The sequence below is a fragment of the Eucyclogobius newberryi genome, unplaced genomic scaffold (assembly GCF_026437365.1).
Source record: "Eucyclogobius newberryi isolate DKJ021-1_F unplaced genomic scaffold, fEucNew1.0.hap1 SCAF_9, whole genome shotgun sequence".
Taxonomy (NCBI): Eukaryota; Metazoa; Chordata; class Actinopteri; order Gobiiformes; family Gobiidae; genus Eucyclogobius; species Eucyclogobius newberryi.
In genome coordinates, this window is record NW_027316532.1 from 23,213,386 (window position 1) to 23,233,944 (window position 20,559).

Consider the following 20,559-nt stretch of genomic DNA (forward strand, 5'->3'; position numbering starts at 1 on the left):
GTCCCTTAGAGAAACAGATATATATAGAATCTTGTTGTCTTTGTAAATATGTAATAATATATATATAATAATAATAACCGAGACTGACAGGTTACTAAATAGAATAGTTAAAAAAAAAAAGCATTTACAGCCCTGTTTCCATGTTATTTCCACCAAACATCTGACAGTTTGACAGTCTCATCTCGATCACGTTTGAAGTGGAGTCATTTCCATGTAATAACCCTCATTATGTCTTTAGTAACCACACATGCCATTACTGCGCTCTCGTATGAAGTCATTTGCACATTATTACATATCAGACATTAAAAAGGTCTTTCTCTCTAAACCTCCGGGTTAGAGGGCACATGCTCGACCACTGAGCCACTGCTTACCATTTTGATTTATATACATATATATATATTTATTTATTTATTGCACATTAGGTAGAAAATCAGAAAAAAATACGGCCATATTTTGTAGTCTAAAAATGTAATAACGATTGTTTATTACATACAAATTATTACAAAATACAACTTTATTACATGATTAAAAGACAATTTTACAACATATTGGATTTTTTTAAGATACTGCAGCTGTACAAGGCAACTCCGCTCACAGTAATGTACGTTTTGTGTTTTTTTGTGTGCAATAAATCATGAATGCAATATACCGTATTTTCCCGACTATAAGTTGCACCGGGGTATAAGTCGCACCAGCCAAAAAATGCATAATAGAGAAGAAAAAACATATATAAGTTGCAATAGAGTATGAAATGCGGTTGCAAGTGTGAAAATAACAAATAATATCACATATAAGTCGCTCCGGAATATAAGTATATTAGTATAAATATAAGTGTGGCCAAAACTATGAAAAAAGGTGGGAAAATACGGTAAATATTGCAGCTGTACAAGGCAACTCCGCTCACAGTAATGTACCATCCATCCATTTTCTACCGCTTGTTCCCTTTTTGGGGTCGCGGGTGACTGGAGCCTATCCCAGTGACTTCGGGCCTTAGGCGGGGTACACCCTGGACAGTGGCCAACTTGTCGCAGGGCCAACACAGAGACATAGACATTACAGACACTTCACGCTCACATTCATTCACTAGGGCCAATTTAGAGTCACAGTAATGTACATTTTTTGCAATAAATCACATCACATGAATAAATGCAACATAAATAAGTCATTCTATTGAACATTTTAACATGCATTAACGCATAAAGCAGTGAAGTTACACACTGCAGCTTTAAACCCCGCACCTTTTAAACTCTTTCATCGAAGCTGACACAATCCCCTCTCTTTACAACCCCCTGTGAGAGCAGCGATTCACAGCCCGTTCGGAGTGGGCGGGTGGGTGTGGACGAGTGGCGGGTGGGTGTGGACGAGTGGTGTGGTGTGTGGGGGGGTTGGGGGGGACGTGTCGGGTGCTACTTCGGGACACGGCGAGAGAGAGCGCGAGGGCGTGGGCGAGCGGAGAGGCACCTGAGTGGGCGTGCAAGCTCGGGAAAAGAGAGAGATGGGGGGGGGGTTGAGTGGCGAGAGGAAAAGAGAGAGCGGACCCCTGAACGGCTGAGAGTCCCATCGAGCGCGTGGGAGCGAGCTGCGAGCGAGGCATGAAACACGTGCCGTTTATGCTAATCGCAAACACACAAAGTACTTCATCTCCAGATCCTGCCCGCGCTTTGAAGTACAGGAACCAGAGATTGCGGCGCGGTTGGCTTTGTTCTTTGCGGGGACAGGTGACCTACTAAAAGAAAGAGCTGACCCGGACCTTCTGGGACGATGGACATAAGAGGTCCCCTGTCCAATTTGTGCCCTGATTACAGAGCTCATAAACGTGCCCCGCCCTCACACGGAGTGGATCAGGGACAAAAGGGAAACACTCGGATGTGCTTAATAATTCTCTCGTATGTTGCAAATGAAATGTTTTAATGATGATAATACTTACGCAATGGTCCTTGTCATGGAATAGCTGTTTTTTTTTTTTTACTCCCTGTGTTTTCACAAAAGACGCGTTCAACCGTCGTATAGAAAATGTACAGAAATGTGTGATATTGATTTTTGCCTTGAAATGTCAGAGAAAGGCAGCAACGACCTTGTGACGCGATGAATGAATGGAAAAAATAATATGTACTGCACAATTTACTTTTACTACCGACTCCAAGGTAAATGCTGGAGGTCTGACTTATGGATGTTATTTATCTATGAGGTGTCCATAGTAACAAGAGCCAAACGTCTGAAACGTCTCTGTCAGCTGTACTCAAGGGCCACACGCTACTTTAACTAATGACAAATACTTACGGAGATGTGGAAACTTGTATTTTAGTACAGTTCTAGCCAAGTAATTATAATTTAAGAAACATTTTTAAAGCAAAAACAATCGAATCGTATGAATTAAAAAAAAATTAAAAAGAAAAGAAAAATAAAAGGACTTAACTATTCAAGTGTTGCATGTTGTAAATGTAAAAACAGTTGTTTGTTTGGGTATTTTTATTGTATGATATTTTAAGAAAGGGCCAGGTATTTTTCAGATTTTTTTATTCTCTCTGCTCCTTTTTGATTGTGATGAAAATGTATGTTAATGATACTACTACTACTACTACTACTACTACTATCCGCTTTATACCCACAAACACACACAGAACAACACTGCACCTCCTGCTCAAAAATATGCAAATTGTAGTTTAAAACAACTTAATTCAACTTCAAACGGTTTAATTAATCAAGTTTTGTTAAAAAAATTGTAACATGCAACAAAAATAGCTTAAAAAAGTAATAACTAGTGCTTTAAGAAGTGTTTTTTTCCAGCAAAATGTATAGTTTTATTCAAGTACAAAGTTGGCAGCAGTACTTATATTTGTAATCGAGTACATTTTACCCATGTTACTGTACTTTTCCCACAGCAACACAGTTCCTTCCACCGCTTACGACTTACCGCTGCCCAGCTTCAAACAACATAAATCACAGTCGGTCTTATATACAACATTGAATACACATGTTTATAGTTTCAGCAAATATTTCTACATTTCTTCTGCCTATCGCTGCTGCTGCTGCTGCACATTTAGAGCTGGACCTGCCGGCGTTCAAAAGGGCCAGTTACAGTGACGTGGACGTGCCAACAAGTGCTTATACGCCGGACTGGCAGGACTGGCAGGAGTGGCAGGACCGGCAGGATGGGCAGGAGTGAGCGGTACAGAAGTGCTGCTGGTGCATGTTGACCGTCGGAGTGAACTGACCTGAGGCGGCCTGGACACGCAGTCGCTGGTCTAATTCGGAGACGGTCGGGGAGAAAAGAGGCCGGCTGGAAATACTCTGATAGACGAGAGCACGTGTCCAGGTCCAGGTACTTCTGCTGCTGCTGTCGCTCCTGTCGCTCCTGTCGCTCCTGTCGCTGCCGGGCAACAATCTCACCAGGTTAATGGGACACAAAGACGAGCCGACGCACCTTTTTTCATAGTTTTGGCCGGGCTGCGACTCATACTTATATTTATACTTATACTCCGGAGCCATTTATATGTGATATTATTTGTTGCAACCGCATTTCATACTCCAGTGCAACTGTTATATGTTTTTTTCTTCTCTATTATGCATTTTTTGGCTGGTGCGACTTATACTCCAGTGCAACTTATAGTCCGGAAAAAAAAGGGCGTATGACAGGTTTTTACCATTTTATATATATATATTTTTGGGTGTGTTTGTACCTGCTGTAGATTATAGTTTTAGAACAATCAAGCAGGTATTTGTGGAGAAAAGTAGAAAAATCTGTGGAAAATAAATGACATCACACGTGTGTGAATAAAATAAATGACATCACACTACGAGCACTCGTTCCAGTCAAAGTTTAAGCAGAATTTACACAAAATAAATTATTATTTAGAGGGTCGAAAAAGTAGTTTAACAAAATAAAGTCGCTCTCATGTATTTTTATATGTCAAATTTTAAAAAAATGTGAAATTAAAGGTCCCATATCGTGCAAAATCGACATTTCAGTGCTATTTGTGCCTCATATACGTGCCCGAAGGTTTTTTTGGATTGATTCCTGCAGTTTTTAGCGAGAGTACAGTCTATATCCTTTTCCTCGCATCTGCAGATGGACGGGGCCTACTCACAAGGACGCGCCACAATCACCGCATGCCCCCCCCAAAAAAACAGACCGTCTGGAAACTATTTTACGACTTACATCTCGATCACCAGTTAGTTGCGGTTAATGGGTTAACTAGTTTAAGCCCATGACCACACTGAGGCTCTTCGTCCTCCACTGTGGTCATTGTTCTCCTTATAAGGCCGCGTCCACGTCGTGTCCACAGCTCGTCCACGATGGAGCTTCATAAATAACCGCCGGCGTTTCGTGAGCTGCTGTTTCTTCTCGCACAGTTTGACCTTCGACGGCGCCTTGTAACTCTGAAAAGCGCTGAACCTCGAAGAGAACGAGCAGAACGTGCACTCGAGCGGCTTTGCATTCATAACAACAAGGTTAAGCGCTGCCAGGTCTGACCGGTGCTTTTGTTTAGCAGGACAGACTTTACACACTATGTCTTCCATAGAATGTGAAGGTTTTGATTGATTTCCTTTGAAGGACACACTGTAAAATACTGTCATTTTTAGCTATCTGTACTTTATTTAACATAATTTTACAAGGGATATGTTTTACTTTTTACTTCAGTACAGTTGAGCAGGTATTTGTACTTTCTACTCTTCTACATTTATTGACTGGCTTTGAAAATACTAAATATTTTTATGGTTTGAGAGATTATTTTTATGGAGAAGGTTTTGAGCTCAAGTCCCGGCTTTAAAAAAAAATAAAAAATACTACATTACGACTGATTTTAAAATATTAAGAAATTGATTTAATTCCTTCTGCTTTATCAAGATCACTATATTTGACTTTTTATTTATTGTTTTAATACATATTTTTATGGTTTGAGAGATTATTTTTATGGTTCAAGTCCCGGCTTTGAACAAAAAAATATACTTTCTTTACATTCCTTCTGTTTCAAATGTAATCACTACATTTGACTCTTTATTTCTTATTTTTATTCGTATACTTTGATACTTTTACTTGATGTTTGAGCCTCTGTACCTTTACTACAGTTTTAAAATAGAGTACTTCTAAACTGTCTTAAAGTGAAGTAAAGTAAACCACATTAAGCTGATATTTCCATACACAGAGTTCATGCTTTTAGATAAAACGTGAGCTGTGAGTGCGTTCTCGTGCGTTCTCGTGCTGCCAAGTCCTGCTCTAACGTTGTAGCATCATAAAACGGTGAACGGGGCCGACAAACGATAAGACACACCGAAAACTCCAGGGAGACCAGACTTTAGACACGTCACACTGTTCCAGATCTGAGCCGTAATCCTCACGAGATAATCCTCTTTTTTAAATTATTATGGGTTTTTTATTTTGCAAGACACACAAAACAGAACAGCAGGGGACACAACCCAAGAGCAAAGGAAAGTAGCAATAATACAAGTAATGGCAAATAGTAATAATGGTTAATATGGTTAAACATAAAGTTACGGAATTCCAAGTCCAACATAAACGTCCCGTCTCGCCCAAAGTTGTTTAAATGTGTCCGTTTTCAGTCATTTTCTCCATCCGTCTAATGTCTGTTATAATGACATAAGTCCTTCCAAAGATATCCATCTATTGTGTCCATGGCCGGAGTTCTGAGGCCCAAGTACATAGTTCTCAAATCTAACGGGATAGTAACGTCAAATCCAGTTTGTGTGTCCAATATTTATAAGTAACAGGACAGTCCCAGAGCACATGGGAGTGGTTTTCCCCCCGGCTGCCACAATCTCTCCAAAATTCAGCATTTCCCTGTGAATAAAAAGATAATCCTTTAAATCGGGCCTGTCCAAACTAGGGCCCGGGGTCATTTTTACTGTAAAATTGGAAAAATTCAAGCATTTTGATGTTATACCAACTTAAATATTAGTGTTCCACGTCTTATTAAAGGTGTGGAGGCATCGGAACTATGTCAAATGCTAAATTTTGAATGATTCCCTTTGTAATTCCACACATTTTACATTGTCAGATTGTTTGTGGGCCTTTGCTCCGTATAAGTTTCAAAATGCGGCCCTGGGTGAAAAAAGTTTGGACACCCTTGATTTAAATGCACTGGGGGACACTAATAAGGCACTTTTAATGACCTCCAACTCATTTAACATCAAATTAGAGGAGACAAAGATGGGAGTCATTACCTGGGGTTCTGTTTAGGGTCCAATCACACAACTGTCCCAGACTGTGCCAGTGTTAAGTGATTTGGCGACCCCTAGTGAAAGAACGTGAGAGTGAATGGTTTTATGTCATCGTGTCAGTCTGTAAGCTTAACTAAAGTCCATGTGTAGACTCTGGGAATAGAGATCGTGTTTAATCCTTCTGCTTTATAAACAGGAGGGAATAAAACAATTGTTAGAAGTCTCTTAAAGCTGTGGAGAAGTTTAAAGTGTTAGATTATACGTTTTCTCAAGATCTCAGAGCACTTATTCAGTATTCATGCGGCACAAAAAATACCAACGCAATTTATTTAAGTTTGTGGTCGTGACAAAACGTGGAGAAGTTCCTGTTGTAGCCACAGCTGCCCTGGTGCAGACTGAGGGAAGCAAGGCTGCCAATCTGCGCCATCTGCTCCTCCAATCACCATCAATAATAATAATAATAATAATAATAACTTTTATTTATATAGCGCTTTTCAGTGACCCAAAGACGCTGAACATAATAAAAAAAAGGGGGGGTATTTACAGACAGGGGGGACAACACGTACAGAACACATTAATATACAGATAAAATGAACAAGACAGAAGAAGTAGAGAGAAAATGATGGGGATGTAACAGGGGGTAGAAGTGTAGACAATGGGGTAGAGGAGGCTAGGGGTAGGGGAGGTCATAGGCTTGGGTGAAGAGGTATGTTTTTAGGCGGGATTTGAATGTTGTGAGTGAGGGAGAGTGGCGGACAGGTTGGGGGAGGGAGTTCCAGAGTCGGGGTGCTGTTCGGGAGAATGCTCTGTCGCCAAAACTTTTGAGTCGGGATGTTGGTGCAGTCAGGGTGAGAGAGGAGGAGGATCGGAGAGCTCGGGTGGGGCGGTGGGGGATGAGGAGGTCAGACAGGTAGGGGGGGGGCAAGGTGGTGAAGAGCTTTGAAGGTGAGGAGGAGTATTTTAAAGTCAATAATTCACACACATCATATCTAACGTGCCCAATAGTAAAAGCTAAATTGTGTCAAAAGGTGAGAACTCTTGCTGTCCGTTAGCAAAGCCTCGCAGTAAAGCTACAGTAAATTAGCCTTTGTTTTACCATGAGCTTTTACATGCAGTTAAGTTTCATAAAATATATATACACACACATATACAGTAATTATAGCATGGTCAGTGAGAATTTGGCGTGTGTTTATTTTTGCACAGTTCTGTCTCTAAACTGTGGCACTGCGTTTAGCTCCAAGCAAGACACAGAAATAAAAGATTTCTCAAACATTTACAGACAGCACCGTATTTCCTGGACTATAAGTCGCACCAGCCAAAAAATGCATAATAGAGAATTTAAAAAAACCCATATATAAGTCACACTGGTGTATGAAATGTGGTTGCAAGTGTGAAAAAAAACAAATAATATCACATGTAAGTAAGAATATAAGGCCAAAACTATGAAAAAATGTGCGACTTATAGTCCGGAAAATATGGTAAATGGTTTCAGTTTGTGGCTGTGGTTGTGTTTTAAGGAACACTCCATGTCGTGGCTCCTCATCGTTTAATGCTTTCTAAAAATACCAATTCAATGTTTTTAGACACCTCAGTAATTCAATACAAGGCCAAAAACTGCACGTCTGCACCAGCAATAAAATAAGAAATACAAATGACAAATGAGAAGCAGGTTTAAGTGTAAAATGACCTTTATCACATTCACATTGCAGTAAGTCTCAATTTAATAACTTTATATATGATACATGAAAGTAGATGATCATGTCATGTACAGTTTCCTTCAATAACATTACATTTGGAGCGTGTTCTGCCAACAAACCTAATGTGGGAGAAACGAGGACAAACTAGAATTACACAGAGGAAATAAAAGTACCTTGGCACAGGCAGCGTGAACGGGAAACGCTTTTCTGGTGTCGATTGGTTTCAATTTTGAGGATCCAAATATAAATCCAGTTTTTTTTATTGCCATTTGGAGTTATGTAATCGACAACTGGGTTCAAGGGGCCCCAGGTTGGAAGAGGGTTGTCGTTTTGCCTGAAAAATTCCAACAAAATGGCATAAACAGCAGTCTTCGGAAAAGAAGGTGACTCACCATATGAAGTATAAAAACACCTGTAATTACCGTATTTTCTGGACTATAAGTCGCACCTTTTTTCATAGTTTTGGCCGGGGTGCGACTTATACTTATATATATATATATATATATATATAGTATATAAGTATAACTATAAGTCGCTACTCCGGAGTGACTTATATGTTTTTTTCTGTAAACGGTATGACGGTAAATAAGTTTATACCACACTGTGTAACGTTTCAGGAAAATCAAGAACCCTTTTTAAGCAGGCGATGGACCAGAAAACGTGACAAATTTGTTTTCCTTTTGCATTTTTAAACTAATCTAGCATCTGGACTTTTCATGAAATCGAAATAAATGTTTTACGTCGGACATTTTGATCATTAAAACCGGTTAAACTCATTATTTTGGCCGTACGAAGTTGAAAACGCACTACGCCGGCGGAGGGCCCCTCTGCTCGTTTTCGCTTTGCCTAGAGTGTGGACATTAATGTATCCAGCTCTATTGAAACAAGCAGACCCATTCAAAAGCCGGCTCTATGGAGAGGCGCACGGTCAGAACGCACGCTTTTTAGGGAATTTCCAGGCGATGTTGAACGTGCAAATGCGTTCCCGCCGTAACGTGACGAGATCCACCGGGACGAGCAGGTGGCGGACCCTCCAGCAGAAAAGTACAGCTCCTTTAAAAAGACCACAGGTTCTTCTACAATGTTACAGTGAACCGGTGGCTCTGAACAGTTTAAACAGAAAAAACAAAAGTGTGTATTCATTTCCATCCAATATGGACCTAAAACATGAAAACTAAAAACATCCAAAGCGTCAAAAGTACAATAAGACGCCATGAACAGATTCAACCCAAGCGTCGTTACGAGATGTTAGCGACGCGACAATGGAGTGTACAAAACAATAATAGCCATTTGTGATTCTGTATTTACAATCTGGAGACGGAAAAAGAAAAGAGGATGCGACAGTGACTCCTCATCTGAGTAAAAATAAGTGGATTTCTTCTTCTTTCCTCTAATACTATGTAGTAAAAATACACAGACGCGTTCAGTGAAGTTGTGGACAGTCCGGTTTTTGCTCCAGCATTCGTACGACAAAAGTGGAAAAAGTGGTTTGAGTTGGCGATAAGGCGAACGGCGGCGATGAGCTAAAGCTGCGCTCTGTAACCTCTGTCTGTCCGTCGCCTCCCGCTCGTCGCCATGGAGACGTTACAGCCTGTAATCTGCGCCACGGTATGAATGCATGTTTTGTTTTTAGTTTTTTTTTTAGCTATTTAGAGCCTTCCAGGAGCCATTTTGTGTTAGAACAGCAGCGTGGTACTTATGCAAACACTTCATCCCATTCATTTTAATAAGACACATTTTAAAAAAACAACTGTAATTCTGTCGTTTGTGCGCAGACACGTGGTTGTAGTTTATAAGTTCATAAGTAATAACTATCGAAATTATCGCTAAAGTTCACGTACAACTGTAGGATTTAGTGAAACAAACTGTTTTCTGCGCATTATTGTCCAGTAAAAACATCAAATTTAAGATGTTTTTTCATGATGATAGCGCTAACTCGTGCCGGCTAACGGAAGGGTCTATTCGTTTAGCCATAAAACACTGTAATTTAACAGATGCGAGCTGGGCAGAGTCAAAGCTGTAGCGCCGGAACAATCCGGGAGCAGTAACATCTCCACGGAGACGAGCAGGAGGCAAACCGTACGACAGAAAAGTTACACGTGCGCTTTCAAAATCACTGTCAGTCGAAATGGTTCACGAAAAGCATTCAAACGTATGAAGCGGCGACATATTTTTGTGTTTTTGTCGACAAAAATCGAGTAACTTCCCAAATCCTCGACCCAGAATGAACGTTTAGACGGTGTAACGTTCGTCCAGTTCCAAAAAAAAACACTAAAATATGAACCTTTTCGGAGTCGCGCTGCTACAAAGTCGACGCCCCTCAAACCTAAACGCTTAACTGATTAATTAAGGCTCATTAATTTCACCGTTAAAGACATTATATCCGTTACTACATGAGGTTTTACAGTCGCTTCAAACACACAGATCTTTATTCTGACGCTTCGGCCTCTTTAACACATTGTAAAAGAAAAAGAAAAAGAAAACAAAACAACGCAAACGAGCACCGTGTTCAGGGAAAAAAAAAACAGTAGACTGCTAAAAAAAAACATTCACAGATCTTTGTTGTCGCGAAGAAAGAATAAAACTGAAAACAATGAGCTCATCGTAGAACATGGAGCATCGTTTTAGAGCCGTGACGGGGAAAGAAATGCGTTTGCACCGGGACAGATCGTTTGTGCCTTTGCGCTCGCATGTTTTCTGGACATTTTAGTTTAGAAATACACTTTCCTGGAAGTGTGAAGACAAACGCTCGAGGAAACGGTGCTGAACCTTTACGTAAACCGCTGCATTTACCGCAATCGTACTGACAATCGACACGAGCGGAAGGCAAAAACTGACCCAGAAAAGGCGCAAATACATTGGTTTTCTCCGCGTTGTATTTCAGAGGCACACCTGATTGTACCTCTAAATAAATAGTACAAAAATAATATTTACTTTGTCATATAGTATTTCGTTATAATGGCAGAGTTTATCATGTGCTTGTAATGGATCCTGACAGACCCCAACATGAATCGTACAGACTTTAGCATCCGAGCGTTCCAACATTCTAACCTGCCGCACGAGTTTGGAGTGCCGTGTATCTGCATTGCACCCCTTCACCACCAGGGGGGTGTAGTGGGAAGCAACTCTAACTAAATATCAGCTTATCTCGTAAAGTCCAAGCTGCATTCTTGTAAAAAAAAAAAAAAACACCTCCCAGTAGCGTTTCCAGTTGCGTCCGTAACGACAGGTCGGCGGGTTCGTGTCAGTGCTTCGCTTGCTCCGAAATGTGCTCTTTTTCCGGAATTTCCTTCAGATAATAAACAAATACTTTCAAGGCCGCGATTTGACGTCTTCTCGAAGTCTTCTCGGGGTCGTTCTCCCGTGGGTGGGTGTCGTTCTGCGAAAGGAGCGACGTTATCAGGACAAAACCATGACACTTTCGAGTTCATTCACGGTTCAAAATGTCCATTAAAAAAGAATAAAACAAAATGGCGGCACCGTCTCTCTTTTCATAAGTCCGATTCGCACCCGGAAAGAGTTTTGTTTTATTTTGTATTGTTTGTGGATCAGCACTCGGCGTCCACGCTGTGCACGGTGACGGCGGCCTGCAGGTGGTGCGTGTGCAGCGGGTGCAGCGGGTGCAGTGGGTGGTGGTGCGCGTGCGAGTGCCTGTGCGGGTGGAACTTGTGGCTGAGCAGCGCGGCCGTCTGCGGGGGCGTGTCCAGGTCCAGGTCGTCGTCGTGGTTGCCGACGTCGACGCCGGCCGAGAGCGGGTCGTTGTTGCCGGGCGGGTTCTCGCTGTCCTCCTGCGGGCTCATGGTGCTGTAGCCTGGAAGACACACAGCGGGTTAAAGGGGCGTTAAAGGGGCATTAACCTGTTACCATCCGCCTATTTGGCCCTGTGCACAATGGTTGGACACACCCAAATGGCATTGCTTAACATGTGAGTGTGATGCCTCATTAGAAAGCTTAGGCCTTCTAGTTTCTGCAGATGTGCATATGAACATCAGAACTTACACTACAGAAGCCCAAACATACAAAATACATCCTTTTTTAGTCTCGCCTGAATATTGTCTCTAGGAACAGGCATTTTGGTGCTGTTGACCTTTTTGTATCAAAAAGTATATTCGGAACAAGTGATCCAAATATGTGCCAACAGTGCCAAACTGTTTTATTACAATTTTAGCTCCTCTATGATCATAAAACATGCATTTTTGTATTTTGTAGGCCACTAATACCCATTATAACTGCTAAAAACAATGTATTATATATTATATATATATATTAATATTTTAAAATTGGTATAATAATACATATATCTGACAGAATGTGCATCCAAAAGGCTAATAAAATCAACAAAAACGTGATCTAGTCAAATCTAGTCGCCTCCTGCCGAAAAATCTGGCTCTTGAATGGCTTTACGCATCTGAATAGAGACGATTCTGTGTGAAGAAGCCCTAAGTCCCACCCAGCGTTCGAAAGCGTGGCTCATTGGCTAGAATAATATGTCAGTCAAAGTGTTTTACGTCATCTTAAGCACGCGCTATGTGGATGTAAACAACAAGACCACGTGCGTCGGAAGTGCCGCATTTTTTTTGCGGAGGCTGTAAAAAACAAACCCGTGGACAGAAAAATTGGTGGATGGTCTCATTCTGTAGCTAACAGTCTGAAGAAAAGATCGATGCCAAACAACATCTTACAAGTCAAACAGGTCATTTGTTATGGACGGAGAAATGTGCTGGACGAGCGTTTGTCGTGAATATCATCAGAGAAGAAAACTTTGTTTACTTGACAATATCTCGAAATCGGAAAACTTCAGGAAAAATACAAGTGGATATTGTTTTTCTCTGGATTATTACGGACAGAACGAGTCCACTTACTGAAGGATTGAACGTCGATGAGGCCGTCATCATTCGCAAAACAGGTAAGACATTTTGATGAACAGTTGAGACTTTATGACAAACTATTGGTAATTGCTTCTTGACATTTGTTTTGTTGAGAAAATAATATTTAAAATGATGTATAACTTGCTGGTATTGACAACAAAAATAAAAGTGATGACGTAATAGAACTTTTAAGGGGCGTTTATGTTTCTGTTCTGTTCTCACTTTTGTGGTCTGCTCATCCAGATTGTGAGAGTTGTTTAACGTTTTGTCCTTCACATTATAGATCAAATGTTATTCCCAGACAATTACTCTTACTCGAGTAGTATTTCCCCCAAACTTTAACTCTTTAAGTCTATTCTTGGTCCACATTTTCTACTTCTACTTGAGTATTATTTAGTACATTTGATTTTTGGCAACTCTACCAACACCTAGAATTAGGGATTCTACGATATAATGGATTGCGTTAAGATTATTGTGACGGTTTTTACGTTTTTTCACCTTTTCTTTAGTGCGTGAGCAGCTTTAGGAACTTCCTGCCTGATAAAGTTAATGTGACATAAACTAACAGATTAAAAAAAGCACAGTTGACTTTTTCAGGCAAAGATTGAACCGAAATTACTTATTTTAGCTTCTTACGATTCTCAAGATTATTATTTTTCAGGTGCCAAGATCTTAACTGTGACCTGAGTAATAACGATTGTCGATTAACTGAATAATTGTGACATCCCCACTCGCTAAAGTTAAAAGGAAATAAGAAAAGACCAACAAAAAAGATCTTAACCCAACCCAAACGACCCAAATCCCTGACAATGTGGTTTTGATGGCTCCGTGACAACTAAAACCCGCCTCTGGGCATTTTACGCCGTATGTTTTATGTTCTGGCTCGTGAGATTTGTCAAAAGCATACATATTTATAGTCAAGACATCTCGCACATATGTTTTGCCTGAGGAGCTGAAATGTAACCCAGTTGGACACAATGCGATGGTAGCGCGGGTCAGAAATGATGCAAATACAGGATTTCAAAATAAAACAAAGCTGAAAGTGTGGCAGATTTAGTAGATAAACGAGTAAAAGAAATGGGCCGTGTTGACAAAAATGAATATATATATATTTGTTGTGCTCATTTAAAAGGACAATAACAATGGGAATTCATCAGAAACGTGCTAAAAGCTGGACAAAACAGTCAAATGAACCAGACTGGCGCAGAAATATCACCGTTGTTGGGAAGATTCCGTGCACGTGTCTGATCTTTTCATATTAAAATTAGGCCCTTTTTGAAGCATTTTAATATTATTGACGTTCTAATTTTGCACATCTCCTAAACAACAATTGCAATATCAAATTAAAGCTGGCGGATTTAGCCATTTTGCACTTCGTAGATGATAAAAAAAAACACACACTCACAAATTAATTGGAAAAAAATGGTGCCGTATCGCGCAGACTTCAAACTAATATTTCTCGGTCTGGAATTATCAAGCTTTGAAGCCAGTGTGAACAAGACGGAGGGATTGCAGAACGAAAGAAAGAAAAAGAGGAAGGAAGGAGGTTTAGGGAGAGCGGAGGGAAAGCCCATGTAAAATGACAGGAGACTTCAAAGAGACCTGAGCCGCGGGAGATGCCAACTTCAGCAGAGTTTATCCCTTTTTTCCCCCCAAAAGCCAGTGCCAGGGAGAGTGGCTAAAACGACCATGCTATTGTAGCTATGGCAACCGAGACGCCTTTACGTTCCTCAAATTCTACCGTTTTACCGAATGTGCAGGACCTGACGTGTACGGTGCAGTCTCAATTGCACGCCTACCGTATTTTACGGACTATAAGTCGCACCTTTTTTCATCGTTTTGGGGTGTGACTTAAAACTCCGGAGTGACTTATATGTGATATTATTTGTTATTTTCACACTTGCAACCGCATTTCATACTCCAGTGCAACTTATATATATATATTTTCACTATTTTTTGGGCTTCTACTCCGGTGCGACTTATAGTCCGGAGAATACGGTAATTGAATTAAACCTCTCCAAATACTCTTCTGAGCTAAACAGTTCAATATAATAAAATATAATGGGAATAGTAGCAGTAGTATTAGTAGTATTAGCAGTAAGACAAGTTAGGCACAGTTGCATTACACGGAAACTATAATTAAAAAAACACGGGAATGAAGTAGACGCAGACGTGCAAAAATACACTATAAAAGTCAACATTTCAATGAAAAGTTGGAGAGAAAAGATGAGCGTGCTTAAAAACAGAGTCAGTTTTAGACCAGTTTGCAGTCAGAATATGTATAAACTTGTTAACTACAGAATAAATATGGATGAAAATATGAGACTATGAGTATAAGCGTGTAAAGCAGTGAGCCCAGGCCATGTACAGCTTTAATAAAAGAGTATAATAATTGCCTCATCAAACAACGATGCATATGTTTACACGAGGGCTGGAGCCACACGTCTGATTATTATTCCAGGCTCCGCCCACTCCGGTCCGTTGCCCCCCCTCGTCTTTATGAACTCGTATTACTCTTCTTTCATCAGGTTTGCATCTCCGCAGCTCGACAAATGCCCTTCTGTTTCGACGTTTCCCTTTCAGCGGCGGTTACGCAACATGACCCGGCGTTGGTTTGAATATCACCGTCTGCGTTGTCAAGGCCTTTGTCTGCTCGTTATAATCAGAAACTGTACGACGCTCCATCAGACTTCTGCACGCCGCATTAGCCTCAGAAAAGCAGGCTGAACTGGTCTTTTTGAAATGCGTTTTAGTCGGGTCAGTCAGTGCGTGGTCAATCAGTTCGAAATCTAAAATGGTCTAAACATCGACACAACAAAACAACAAAATGTTCTGGTTCAACTTCCTGGTTTCTATTTCTCGGAAAGAGACAATCGTGCCATTCATAATTCTAATTAAATATTCACAAATGAAAGGAAAATAACCCTGTGGGAAAGGCCGTTTAAGCATAACCATGGACGTTCTATACCCATACATTCTATACCCATACATTCTATACCCATACATTCTATACCTATAAATTGACAAAATAAATAGTCACAATTGTCAAAGGATATAACAACAATGCTTCAGAGATGTGCCAAAACAGACCTGTACCGTATTTTCCGCATTATAAGTTGCACTGGAGTATAAGTCGCATTTTTTGGGGGAAATGTATTTGATAAAATCCAAGACCAAGAACAGACATTTCATCTTGAAATGCAATTTAAAATAATAACAGATGAGAGAACATGGTGAATAGGTGTACGTATGCTAACGCCAACACCTTCAGCTACATGACGCACAGACAACGAACTGTGGTAAGTGTCTGGTATGTTAAAGGTGTAATGGACAATTTTTCGTCGATTTGAGAACTCATGCAGAAGTGTGCATGTGCACTGCCCGCGTGCGGAAGCAGAGAAAAGCCTTGCGGCTAGACGTGCATTTGTTTATTAGCACGATGGATCGCATCGCATCTCTCGCCTCCAGTAGATTTCCGTCTCTTCTGAGCTCGTCTTTCTCGGTCTTAATTTTGTCCCGTACACTGAGGGAACTATATTATGATAAATCCATGCGCTTAGATACAGGGAAACATGCTGCTCTCCTGGGGACGAGCCAGAACGAGGCTGCAGGTGAGCAGTAGGTGCATCCTATGATTGATACGTGGCAGGACTAATCGGCAGTCCACGCCACAAGGAAATGAGACTCAGATTTGGGACAAAATATCGTTCATTCCAACTTTAACATAACATATTAACAGTTATTCAGATAACTATAGCATAAAGAACATGCTAACAAGTTTACCAAAGCATCAGTTTTACCCCAAATCACTAAATCCATTGAATTCTTCTTCCTCTGTGTCACTTCTAAACAACTCCACAAACTCCAGAGGTAGAGGAAGTGCAGATTCTTCTTCTGCGTCGCTTAGAGCGCCCTCTTGTGGTTGCCATGTGAAAATAACGAATAATACCACACATAAGTCACTCTGGAGTAGAAGTCGCACCCCGGCCAAACTATGAAAAAATATAGTCCGGAAAATATTATGTAAATCCAGATTAAGTTTCAAGGATCATACACAATAAATTAATGAACTGCAGAGATTGAGATAAATAGTAAAATATTTTTCATATTGCAATTGCCTTGTATAAATATATAGTAAAAACTATTAAAAGTGCCCTAAAAAGAGAGATGGAAACATCTGGTGAAAATAAAGTGATATTTCTGCCCTTTTGTGCTTTATTTGCACATTGTGATCAGCCCTTTTCTGCTGCATTTATTCAACTTTATACTCAATATTTTATCTCCGAACAACAGCGACAGATAAGTCCCCGTCCTCTGCAGTCTCTCCGTGCCACAGCCGTATCCTCGTTTCCACCGCGTCCAATATCCGGCCGAGCTCGAGCCCGTCCTCGTCTTTCGCTTCCCGCCCACTCGCGTCTCCACTCCTCTTTCCCCGTCCTCCGCCGCCATCGCTTATGCAACAAGTGACGGGGGGAGAAAAAAAACGCTGAGTGCCTGGCAGCGAAAAGTGTACCGAGCGCGTGGGCGAGGAGTCCGCGCGGGCGACTGAACGAGCGTCCGGCGTCACCCACCGTCGGGCTTTTTCCGACGTCTACGAGTGGCGCTGTGAAGACGAGCGGCTCCCCAAGCGCCGCGAACGAGGAAGAAAACGAAGAAACGACACGGCTCCGAGCTGTGATGTGGTAAAAAGGGACGAGCCGGCAACTGCAGCTCTGCCAAAACTCAAGAGCGTCTGCGGCAGAAACAAACGGAGGGCAAGCGGCGGGATTCGAGTACTCGGAGGCGCTTCACTTCACCTGTCCAGCGTTGGCGAGCGCAATTTTGCCGGTGGTAAGAATAGATTGCTCTGAGCCGCCCCGCGCTTCCTACTGAGGAGAGTCGTAAACGGCCTTTGCGTCGCATCATTTGGCGAAACAAACGCTGGAAAGAAGTATATACCGGACACTCATTATCTTCACGGCGTGTTGAGGAAAAGAGAAGTAGAGTTTGGAGCTTGTGCTCCAAAGACGAGAGGAAATACAATGAGCCGAGGTAAATGAAGGATTTGAGTCAAAGCCAGAAGTAACAGGTGAAAAACATAATGCAGCTTCGTTAGTCTGAGGTGGAGCAGCCCGACTTGTACTTAAGTGATAGTAGCTTTACTTCAAAATAATAGTCAAGTGGAAGTACAAAGTAGTGGTCCATGAAATGACCCAAGTAAGAGTAAAAAAAAGGATTTGTAACGTGAAGTTGAGCATTAGAAAACGACTGAAAACTAAAAGAAAAAGTGTATAATCAAGTTACTCAAGAGAATGTATTTAAGTCTATGCAAGTACAAAGTACAAAGTACACCCTAAACTCTGTAGTTACTTCTTTTAGATAAAGTTTAACATCAAAGACAAGTCTTTTTGCTTCCTTTATCATCTCAGAGCGTGTTCAGAGGGTGCTCAGAGAGCGCGTTCAGAGCGTGCTCAGAGTGTTCAGAGCGTGTGTTCAGAGAGTGTTCAGAGAGCGTGTTCAGAGAGCATGTTCAGAGCGTGTGTTCAGAGAGTGTTCAGAGAGCGTGTTCAGAGAGCATGTTCAGAGAGTGTTCAGAGAGCGTGTTCAGGGCTCAGAGTGTTCAGAGCGTGTGTTCAGAGAGCGTGTTCAGAGAGCGTGTTCAGAGCGTGTGTTCAGAGCGTGTGTTCAGAGAGTGTTCAGAGAGCGTGTTCAGAGTGTGTTCAGGGCTCAGAGTGTTCAGAGCGTGTTCAGAGTGTGTGTTCAGAGAGTGTTCAGAGAGCGTGTTCAGGGCTCAGAGTGTTCAGAGCGTGTGTTCAGAGAGTGTTCAGAGAGCGTGTTCAGAGAGCGTGTTCAGAGAGCGTGTTCAGAGCGTGTGTTCAGAGCGTGTGTTCAGAGAGTGTTCAGAGAGCGTGTTCAGAGTGTGTTCAGGGCTCAGAGTGTTCAGAGCGTGTTCAGAGTGTGTGTTCAGAGAGTGTTCAGAGAGCGTGTTCAGGGCTCAGAGTGTTCAGAGCGTGTGTTCAGAGAGTGTTCAGAGAGCGTGTTCAGAGAGCGTGTTCAGAGCATGTGTTCAGAGAGTGTTCAGAGAGCGTGTTCAGAGAGCGTGTTCAGAGCATGTGTTCAGAAAGTGTTCAGAGAGCGTGTTCAGGGCTCAGAGTGTTCAGAGCGTGTGTTCAGAGAGTGTTCAGAGAGTGTTCAGAGAGTGTTCAGAGAGCGTGTTCAGAGAGCGTGTTCAGGGCTCAAAGTGTTCAGAGCGTGTGTATAGAGAGTGTTCAGAGAGCGTGTTCAGAGAGCGTGTTCAGAGCATGTGTTCAGAGAGTGTTCAGAGAGCGTGTTCAGAGAGCGTGTTCAGAGAGTGTGTTCAGGGCTCAGAGTGTTCAGAGCGTGTGTTCAGAGAGTGTTCAGAGAGTGTTCAGAGAGCGTGTTCAGAGCGTGTGTTCAGAGAGTGTTCAGAGAGCGTGTTCAGAGCGTGTTCAGGGCTCAGAGTGTTCAGAGAGCGTGTTCAGAGCGTGTTCAGGGCTCAGAGTGTTCAGAGCGTGTGTATAGAGAGTGTTCAGAGAGCGTGTTCAGAGAGCGTGCTCAGCTCAGAGCGTGCGCAGAACGTGTTCAGAGAGCGTGTTCAGAGGGCGTGTTCAGAGGGCGTGTTCAGAGAGGGTGTTCAGAGAGTGTGTTCAGAGCGTGCTCAGCTCAGAGCGTGCTCAGAGCGTGTTCAGAGAGCGTGTTCAGAGGGCGTGTTCAGAGGGCGTGTTCAGAGAGGGTGTTCAGAGAGTGTGTTCAGAGCGTGCTCAGCTCAGAGCGTGCTCAGAGCGTGTTCAGAGAGCGTGTTCAGAGGGCGTGTTCAGAGGGTGTGTTCAGAGAGCGTGTTCAGAGAGTGTGTTCAGAGAGGGTGTTCAGAGAGTGTGTTCAGGGTGTGTTCAGAGAGCGTGTTCAGGGCGTGTTCAGAGCGTGTTCAGTCTTACCGTGGTCGCTCTCTGTCCCCGAGCGGCCCCAGTACCTCCGGCGTCGCTCAGGCGTGTGCGTGTGCCGCTCGATGACGGCGGCGATGAACCTGGTGTTACTGACTGAACATCAAAGACAGAGAGCCACAGTTAATGACAGCGAGCGCCTCGTTAAGAGAGCACCGTGCGCTGCACGTGTGTCAGCGCCACGGAAACTTCTGGAGACGTACTGATGCCTCGGTCCTCGTGGCTGTCCTCGTCCCGCTCGTCGCGCTCATTGTCGAGGTTGGACATTCTCACCGACATTTCTGCGAATCGTGGAAAGAAAAACATTTAAAATAACAGATTGGAGCGAGAGCATGGATACAGATGTGACTCGTTTCACACAGAATGACTCACACATTTGCATCGCTCATGGACTTTATTAGCCCCTCCCCCTCCTCCGTCTGAGAGCGACTTGGCCAAGACTTTTAACGGGGCTATAATCTCGTTTGATGTTTTTGTCATTGTAATTGCACAAATCACGCAGCGGCCGCTCTAATCGCACCTCCTTCTCCAGCTTCTCCTCAGAGCTCATTAATCAGCCATTAAGCAGAATTAGTTTTATTCATTACTTACATCTAAACGCCGTGGTTTACAGGCTGTAAGAAGGCGGAGCTTATGATGAAGCATCTGCACTCTTCATTTATCATCGTGGCACTAGAACTAATGATAATAATAATAATAATAATACTAGACTCAAGGGCACTTTACAAAGGACTAAAAGACAAGAGAGATACAGGGAACCTTTTTATTATGAAGACACAATGTTTAGTCCTCATCATTAAATATTACCTCACTCAAATGTTTTTTTAAAATGCATTTATTTTTAGGATTAATTATTATTACTATTATTAGATT

At 42.1% G+C, this 20,559-nt stretch overlaps 1 protein-coding gene across 1 annotated transcript in view; it reads right to left on the bottom strand.

Moving 5' to 3' along the window:
* Nucleotides 1-11,078: 11,078 nt before the first annotated feature.
* The window catches only part of cachd1 (cache domain containing 1), an 83,933-nt gene continuing 74,452 nt past the window's right edge, over nt 11,079-20,559 (bottom strand). Inside the window, exons 25-27 of the mRNA XM_072439160.1 lie at nt 19,890-19,967; nt 19,681-19,782; nt 11,079-11,688 (exon numbers count right to left, since the gene is read on the bottom strand). Coding sequence (XP_072295261.1) covers nt 11,426-11,688; nt 19,681-19,782; nt 19,890-19,967 — 443 coding nt within the window. The 3' untranslated portion in view covers nt 11,079-11,425. The remainder of the gene's footprint in view (nt 11,689-19,680; nt 19,783-19,889; nt 19,968-20,559) is intronic.